General features: G+C 49.9%; 1 protein-coding gene across 1 annotated transcript; it reads left to right on the top strand.

Annotated features, from left to right (window-relative positions):
- Positions 1-1,151: 1,151 nt before the first annotated feature.
- Positions 1,152-5,062, top strand: CKS2 (CDC28 protein kinase regulatory subunit 2). The gene is made up of 3 exons (XM_087742034.1): positions 1,152-1,330; positions 2,767-2,894; positions 4,131-5,062. Exons 1-3 carry the CDS (start codon positions 1,272-1,274, stop codon positions 4,181-4,183), a joined length of 240 nt encoding a protein of 79 aa, XP_087598160.1. The 5' UTR covers positions 1,152-1,271; the 3' UTR covers positions 4,184-5,062.
- Positions 5,063-8,762: the final 3,700 nt, after the last annotated feature.

Here is an 8,762-nt window from a genome sequence, read left to right as displayed (position 1 = left end):
AAAACAATGCTGTTAAAACTAATGATCCCCACCCATGCACGTGTGCCAGCACTTGTGCCTCACATGACTTTCAATTTTTTTTTTCCCATCAGAACAGTTTTCAGACAGATGTATTACATGATCACAGACAATCCCCGCGTTTCTGGTAGCACCAGGAAAGCAGAGAATTAAACTAGTCGTCGTTTACTACAGAGGCCCAACAACGAGAGGAGACAGCAGCACACCGTAGGCAGGGGGCAGAGAGCGTGAAGAAGCAAGCAGTGGCGAGCTCGCCCTTTCTGGCAGCATTCCCAGCAGGCTTACGTCATCTCACAGGGCAACTACACCCAAGAAACACCACTGGAGTTTAGGAAAGCGCAGAACTCAGCATTCACCTACTGAAAACGCCTGATGCCAAAAATAACGTTCAAATCCTAGGAACTGCAGTGCATTGTATCAAATCCTGGCAAGTTGCTACGGATGTTTTACCACAGAAGTATGCACTATGCTATGTTGCTGGGTAGGATTGCTTGTAAGCTGAGATCCTGTCCACAGACCCCACGCAGCTCTGAAGACACCTGCACCCCATGTTTATTTTCTGTTTGTACTCTGAGCAAGTAGCACGCCAAGTACTACAGACGCTACGGCCTTTCAAGTCAGGGGAGCAGCCGTCTTCGTCGAACAGCCATAATGCAGCACGCCGCGAGTTCACAACACCTACCCAGCCCCAGGTATGCGGCACAGCAGCGGCACCACGGCACACGTTTAACTTAAACCGGAAGCTTTATTAGGAGGCGGGAGAAGGCTCACCTCCCGCTGCCTGCCGTGAGCAAGCCCCCAGAGCAGCGCGCCCAGCGGCCCGCTGCAGGGCGCTACCGCCGCCGCTAACGGCCTCCCCCTCCCCCCCTCCGCCCACCGCCCCGTCTAGAACCTGCTGGAACCGCCCCGCCCCGGCCGCGGCTGGCCAATCACCGCGCCCAGCGCCTCACGCGCGCCCCCTCGGCAGCGCCCTCCCGCCCCGCCGGGCCGCGCTCCCAACCGTCACCCCCTGACGTCAGGCCCCCCTGCAGCTTCCGGCGATTGGTGGCAGGGCGAGCGCTCGGGTCACGCGGCGGCGCGGCGGGCGCGGCGGCGCGGCACGCTATTGGCTGGCCGGGCAAGGCCAATGAGAGTGGAGCTGTTAGATTCAAACCGAGCGGGGCGCGGAAGCGGCGGTTAGTCTGCGGGGCTGTCCGTGAGGAGAGCTGCTACGACTGTTACTGCTCCTCCCGTCGCCGCCGCCGCCTCTCGCCATGGCCCACAAGCAAATCTACTATTCCGACAAGTACTTTGACGAGCAGTACGAGTACCGGTAGGAGGCTGTGGGAGAGCGCGGGAGGGCCGGCTGAAGGGGCCGGGAAGGGGCTCCTGCCGGCCCTTTGGCAGGGGGGCGGCTTGGGCAGGCGCCTCGCCCGGGGCCTGCGCGATGCCCTCAGGGAGGGAGCTCCGCCGGCGGCGGCGGCGAGCGTGGCTCTGGCGCCGGAGGGGCCTAAGGCCTGCGGGGAGGGGCCGTGCCTTGCCTCTTCATGGTGGGTTTTTGCGTGGGAGGCGGCTGCGGCAGGGTTGGGCTCGGGCAGCGCTGCCGGCGGGGACCGCTCGGCCCCTCCTGACGAGAACTGGGTGGGGAGGGCGGCGGAGGGTATGGGGGGTGTCCGGCCCCATCCGCCCCGCTGGCGGCGCAAGCGCTAACGGCGTGGGGGAGGGCCGCCGCCTCTCCGGCGGGAGGAGGGTCTAGGCCGCCTGGGCGGCCTCGGGCCCTGCCGCCTCAGTGGCGTAGGTGGCGTAAGAAGGTGGAGCGGGCAGATCGAACCCTTGTCCCCAGAACGCTCTGCACAGCTAAGAGTAACATCTTGTACTGTCTCAATTCGAGCTCGCGATGTGGATGAAGCATGGATTTTGATTAACGCATCAGCTTTGAAGGCGGTTCATAAGTCCACGTCAAAACATAGCACTAATAAATGTAGTTTGTAAAGCCTTCGAGACGGTGCTCTTTCTGCCAGTTTTCAAAGTTCTGCTATAGCACCAGTCAGTTCTGGATTAGAACTAATACTGTTGAAGTTCAGTCCTTTGAGCTTACTTGAAAGCACTACTACAAATCAGGCCTTTTTTTCCTCTGTGTAGAGATCTAAGTGTCCGTCTTACCAGCTGACTCTTACGATCTCAAAAAACAGATTGAATACTTGGCTTTCTATTAAGTGATAAAGGAACTTACAGCCTGCTCTCCACATCTGCATGTTTCTGCTCAGCTGACATCAGGCTCTTAAGTGGTGTTAGTGTTCAGTCTTTCTAAACCAGTACTGTAATCTCTGTGGAAAACATACTGTTGGTTATAAAATGCAAAATACAAACAAGAGTGATTTTAGCAATCATTCTAAAAGTCCAAAGCCTTTATTTTTCAAACAGCTGATATGACGGCCAATTGCCAGGAAGACATACTTCTATACAAGTAGTATGATTAGAGCATGCAGCGGTATTAAACTCTTTCAGGAAGCAAGTTGACTGTTTCAACGTACAGTTGCATTACAGATGTAATGTTTAGTAGACAAAGTGAATTTAAAACTGGATTCTGGGACAGATGCTTCATAATCAAACTAGTGGTGTCAGTCAGCACCCTAGGCTGCTTTATAGGGCATGCTGGTATTCATAACTGAACTTGCTTACTGTCTTTCAGTTTAGATCTGTGCAGGTTTTCTAGTGTACACAGGCATTCGTGTATGTAACTTGTGTTTAATAATTAAACCTCTACAGGCATGTGATGCTGCCAAGAGAACTTTCAAAACAAGTGCCAAAATCCCATCTAATGACTGAAGAGGAGTGGAGACGACTTGGTGTTCAGCAAAGTCTTGGCTGGGTTCACTATATGATCCATGAGCCAGGTAAGCACACCTGAGCAGAATTAGATGAACAAAAGAGTCTAAAATATTAACTGCCTGGTGCTCAATTGAAGTGTGTAGTGCATAATCGCTCCTGCTGTGGAATCCAGATGGAATACACTACTGAATGTTTAGACTCCTCTTTATCTTCTTGCTATTTTAGCTGTTTGGCAACAAAGGCAACATAACAGCCATTATTTTAAACCTTCACATCTTGCTCCCACAACTGCAAAATGCTAGCCTTGTCCTAAGTATGTGTGATCTATCAGTAGACAAAACATGCCAGACTGGAAACTGCTCCTACCTGTGCCTATAGAACTACACTTCTTTGTGAGCTCTTGAATAATGTTACTATCTCAGTGACTGAACCAAACTTTATGTAGCAGCATATCTTTAAATCTTAAAGCTGACACACCTACTTTTTGTACCAAAACTTAATAGATGCTTACCTACACAAGGTCTTGCATTAATGCTCTGAAAAGTCTACAGTATACTCCAAACTCTAGTTATACAGTTTACTAAAAGCAGCACTTAAAAAGTTTCACTTAATGGGGTACGAAGCCCTAAAACTCTACCAGCGAGGGTGTACTGAAAACAGCCATTCAAGACAAGTTACCACTGACAAGCCTGACTGAAAAGTAACTGGTGATAGGTGAATTGCAGCAGCATGGAGTTCCAAGTGTCTGAAGAACCAGGTGAAGAAATTAGTATAACCTTCCAGTGTTTCCCTTACCTGGGCACCTTTGATACTGTGGGCTGTTTTGGAGGAGTTTACAATTAATCAGATCAATAAAAATGTAAGCTGGCTGTATTAACTAAAGCGGCTTTTGTTGATGTCTGACACTACATACCTAACAAGGACAGCATCAGCATTTTGTTAGTCGAGGTTACAGTAATAAAGCTCATCAAATAGCCCAATGCAGAGAGACAGAGTTAATACCAATACTAACTAAAAATACTCTGGTTTTTTTTTTTCCAGTATTTCCTTCCTGTAAGCATCTTAAGTGTATGATACTGCCAACATTTGGTATAAAACTTGCAAAAGCACCTGTTTGTTGCAAGGTTACTGCAAAGCTGGTCTCTAGATACTACACATGGGGCCACATTTGTGGATTTCTTAATCTGTTTATTATTTGACAGCAAGTTTCAACTATTGTTCAAGATTTCTTAAATGGAAGAAATCCTTGTAATCAAGACTTAGGTGACAAACTGACACTTTGTTAAATTTTATTTCCACAGAACCGCATATTCTTCTCTTCAGAAGACCTCTTCCAAAGGATGAGCAGAAATGAACCATTGTCTATAAATCTTCTCCTAAATCTTCTGGAACTATGTATATGAGTGTATATATGTTGGTAGTATTCAGTGAATACTTTAAAATGTACAAAACATACATCCATACCTGTGCATGAGCTGTATTATTCACAGCAACAAAGCTCAGTCAAATGCAATTCCAAGTAGGCTGCTATGGTGTTCAAAGAGTGATGAAATTATCTTCTTTACTTTTAATGTAAGTGCCTATCGGACTTTTCAGTGAATTTTGTTCGTTAAAGTTTACATATTGCATGTTCTGACTAGATGATCACTTGTTACCTGTGTTCAATAACTTTTGCACGCAGCTTTTCTGCTGAAGTGCAGCATGTTCAAATCCAGTGGCTCACCTGTTCAGTAGTAGGCATAAAGAAATAAACTCTGTTTTTAATGCTCTATAAAACCTAAGTGTCTAGAGTTCTAATTCACCAAACAAGGCAAATAGTCATTGTCTAACATGTTAAGAGTACCTACTTCAGAAAAAAATTAACCTATTTTGTTTCTCTGCAAGAATTATTTTGCCCTACAGGCTAAAGTTCCTAACCCTGGTTTGAATTGGGAACTGCAGGCAATCTGAAAAGACAGCTGTCAGTGACAGGTAATACTCAGACTAGTGTCTGACATGCTCCGGTTATGGGACTCTGTAGCTGATGTAGGTTATAATGGGATTAATTATTCTGCAATGTCTGCTTGTCATCCTACTTCTCATGAGGTGTCCAGTGATACAACACAAGGGAATGCTGCATCAGGGGAAGTTCAGGGTAGGCATTGGGAAAAAGTTATTCGCCGAGAGGGTGGTCAAGCACTGGAACAGGCTGCCCAGGGAGGTGGTCATGGCCCCAAACCTGTCGGTGTTCAAGAGAACAGTTTGGACAATGCCCTTGGAAATACGATTTAACTTTGAGGTTGCCCTGTATGGAGTCAGGAGTTGGACTTGATCGTTGTGGGTCCCTTCCAACTCAGGATATTCAATGATGACTTGGTATTAACCTGCCTTAAGGTGTTCAGCAGTACTTAATGTTTCATAAGGATATTTTTATGCTTGTTTGATTTACTTTGGTAGTACCAGTTTATCTTTCTGCTGCAAACTTTTTAGTTTGGGGTTTTAGCCTGCTCTTCCTGTCTTGTATCCTGTTTTTTCTGGGAAGCTAGCTTGTACTCCACCTTTCCGTAGAGCAGACTTTGGCCTGTTCAGGAGCCTGGTTGACAGAGTCCCTTGGGAGGCAGGCCTGAAGGGCAAAGCAGTCTGGGAAGGCTGGACATTCTTCAAGGAGGAAATCTTAAAGGCGTGGGAGCAGGCCATCCCCATGTGCTGAAAGACAAGCTGGCAGGGGAGAAGGCCAGCCTGGCTGAACAGAGAGCTTCCACTGGAACTTAGGAATAAAAGGAGAGTTTATGACCTTTGGAAGAAGAGGCAGGCCACTCAGGAGGCCTACAAGGATGTTGTGAGGTTATGCAGGGAGAGGATTAGAAGGGCCAAAGCCCAACTGGAACTTAATCTGGCTACTGCTGTAAAAGACTAAAATGTTTCTACAAATCCATTAGCAACAAAAGGAGGGCTAAGGAGAATCTCCATCCTTTATTGGATGCGGGGGGAAACAGTGACAGAGGACAAGGAAAAGGCTGAGGTACTTAATGCCTTCTTTGCCTCAGTCTTAAATAGTCAGACCAGTTGTTCTCCAGGTACCCAGCCCCCTGAGCTGGAAGACAGGCACGGGGAGCAGCATGAAGCCCCCATAATCCAAGGGGAAATAGTTAATGACCTGCTGCACCATGTAGACACACACAAGTCTATGGGGCTGGATGGGATCCACCCAAGGGTACTGAAGGAGCTGGTGGAAGTGACGCCATTTCCTACAGCATTCTCCTGTAGAAATGGGCTGCTCGTGGCTTGGACATGCTTACTCTTTGCTGGGTAAAAAACGCTGGATGGCTGGGCCACAGCCAAACAAATGTGGGCCACATTCACAACAAAGAGTTGTGGTGAATGGAGTTAAATCCAGTTGGTGGCCAGTCGCAAGTGGTGTTCCCCAGGCCTCAGTGTTGGGGCTGGTCCTGCTTAATATCTTATCAATGATTTGGATGAGGGGATCGAGTGCATCCTCAGTAAGTTTGCAGATGACACCAAGTTGGGTGGAAGCGTCGATCTGCTGGAGGGTAGGAAGGCCCTGCAGAGGGACCTGGACAGGCTGGATCGTTGGGCTGGGGCCAATTGTTTGAGATCCAACAAGGCCAAGTGCCAGGTCCTGCACTTCGGTCACAACAACCCCATGCAATGCTACAGGCTGGGGGAGGAGGGGCTGGAGAGCTGCCTGGCAGAAAAGGACCTGGGGGTGTTGGTTGACAGCCACCTGAACACGAGCCAGCAGTGTGCCCAGGTGGCCAAGAGGGCCAATGGCATCCTGGCTTGTATCAGGAATAGCGTGGCCAGCAGGACCAGGGAGGTGACAGTGCCCCTGTACTCGGCACTGGTGAGGCCGCACCTCGAGTACTGTGTTCAGTTTTGGGTCCCTCACTACAAGAAGGACATTGAGGTGCTGGAGCGTGTCCAGAGGAGGGCAACGAAGCTGGTGAAGGGTCTAGAGCACAAGTCTTATGAGGAGCAGCTGAGGGAGCTGGGGTTGTTTAGTCTGGAGAAGAGGAGGCTGAGGGGAGACCTTATCACTCTATACAACTACCTGAAAGGAGGCTGTAGCGAGGTGTGTGTCACTCTCTTTTCCCAAGTAACAAGCCATAGGACAAGAGTAAACAGCCTCAAGTTGCACCAGGGAAGGTTTAGATTGAATATTAGAAAAAACTTCTTCACCGAAAGGGCAGTCAGGCACTGGACCAGGCTGCCCAGGGAAGTGGTTGGGTCCCCATCCCTGGAGGTACTTAAAAGATGGGTAGATGTGGTGCTTAGGGACATGGTTTAGTGGTGGACTTGGCAGTGCTAGGTTAATGGTTGGACTTGATGATCTCTGAGGTCTTTTCCCACCTAAACGATTCTATGATTCTATTTATGTAGGTGTCATGGTTTAACCTCAGGTGACAACTAAGAACCACACAGCTGCTTGCTCACCCCCCCCCCCCAGTGGGATGGGGGAAGAGAATTGGAAGGGTAAAAGTGGGTTGAGATAAGAACAGTTTAATGATTGAAATAAAATAATAATTGTAATGAAAATAAATAAATTTGTAATGAAAAGGAAAACAACAAAAAGAGAGAGAGAAGCAAAACCCAGGAAAAACAAGTGATGCAACCACTCACCACCCACAGACTGATGCCCAGCCTGTCCCTGAGCAGCGATCTCTGCCCCCTAGCCAGCTCCCCCAGTTTATATACTGGGCATGATGTCATATGGCATGGAATAGCCCTTTGGCCAGTCTGGGTCAGCTGTCCTGGCTGTGCCCCCTCCCAGCTTCTTGAGCACCTGGCAGAGCATGGGAAGCTGAAAAGTCCTTGACTTAGTGTAAACATTACTTAGCAACAGCTGAAACATCAGTGTGTTACCAACATTATTCTCATCCTAAATCCAAAACACAGCACTCTACCAGCTACTAGGAAGGAAATTAACTCCAACCCAGCCAAAACCAGGACAGTAGGCAGTAGTGGTTTATAAATGTCATCAAAGTAAATAGTGCTTTTCGTCTGACAAAAGCAGCTGCTGGCTGTAGGACAGCCTCAGTCTCCTCACAGTATTCGAGGTCAGGGCTAATACAGTGACGCTCTGGTCAGTCCTTCTAGCGAGCCGTGTGCCCGCAAAGGTGAGCTGCTGGATGGACGTGATCTGAGAAGTTCAGAGGTAATACATTGCATCAAAAGGGTCACTGTGGCATCTTGGGACGCTGTACTGGTAGCCACACAATCAGATTTTTCAAAAAGGTGCTTCAGTATATTTGGTGTTTGAATCCCCCTGTATGGTACCAGAGGTTGTGTCTGGTTCATTTCAAATGCAAGCCAGCATTACGTCCGCGTGGGATATGGAAGGGCAATGGAAATGGGAATATCTGCACGTGGCTTAACTGACACAGTACATGCTCTCCCTGTGTCACGTGCGAGGGCAACTGCGGTTGTTACCACGACAGACAGAGGTAAGTAACCTGCCAGATTTGGTGAGGAAAACAACCCTCGTGGTCCTTCCTCCGAAGCTGCCGGAGATGTCCGTCTCGGTGGCGGTCAGGAACAGGCTGCCGGTGCCGCAGCCCAAGGCTTTACAGCCTCGCCCCGCGGCGGGGCTCTCCCAGTGCCCGGCAGGCGCCGCCGCTACGAGAACCCTCCGCAGGAATCCGGCTGAGCGGCGCCTGAGCCGTGCTTTCCCCAGGGCTCTGCCACCTCAGTCCCGCGTGTGGGCTTTCGATGTCCCACCGCCGCCGGTGGTCCGCGAAGGGCTCCCTGCCGATCTGCCGCCTGTCGGTGCCTTCCTCCCCGCCCCCGGGGGACGGAGACCGGCTGCGCGCCGCGGCGGGACCGGCTCCCCCTGCCGCTCAGCCGCGGCTGCTCTTCGCGCATGCGCGGGCGCGGCCCGGTGGCCTGCCCGCCTGACGCCCGCCGGTTACGTCACTGTGCCGTAAACGCCGGCT

This window comes from Nipponia nippon, unplaced genomic scaffold (assembly GCF_047370975.1).
Source record: "Nipponia nippon isolate SJK-2023a ecotype South Korea unplaced genomic scaffold, ASM4737097v1 scaffold_8, whole genome shotgun sequence".
Classification (NCBI taxonomy): domain Eukaryota; kingdom Metazoa; phylum Chordata; class Aves; order Pelecaniformes; family Threskiornithidae; genus Nipponia; species Nipponia nippon.
Note: the sequence above shows the minus strand (reverse complement) of the source record. Positions and strands in the feature narration are given on the sequence as shown.

Excerpts from the sequence above, each read along its gene's own strand:
- CKS2 (XM_087742034.1), top strand. The coding sequence starts at position 1,272 with ATGGCCCACAAGCAAATCTACTATTCCGACAAGTACTTTGACGAGCAG. Across the intron at positions 1,331-2,766 it reads GACGAGCAGTACGAGTACCG|GCATGTGATGCTGCCAAGAG; the intron begins GTAGGAGGCTGT and ends AAACCTCTACAG. Across the intron at positions 2,895-4,130 it reads CTATATGATCCATGAGCCAG|AACCGCATATTCTTCTCTTC; the intron begins GTAAGCACACCT and ends TTATTTCCACAG.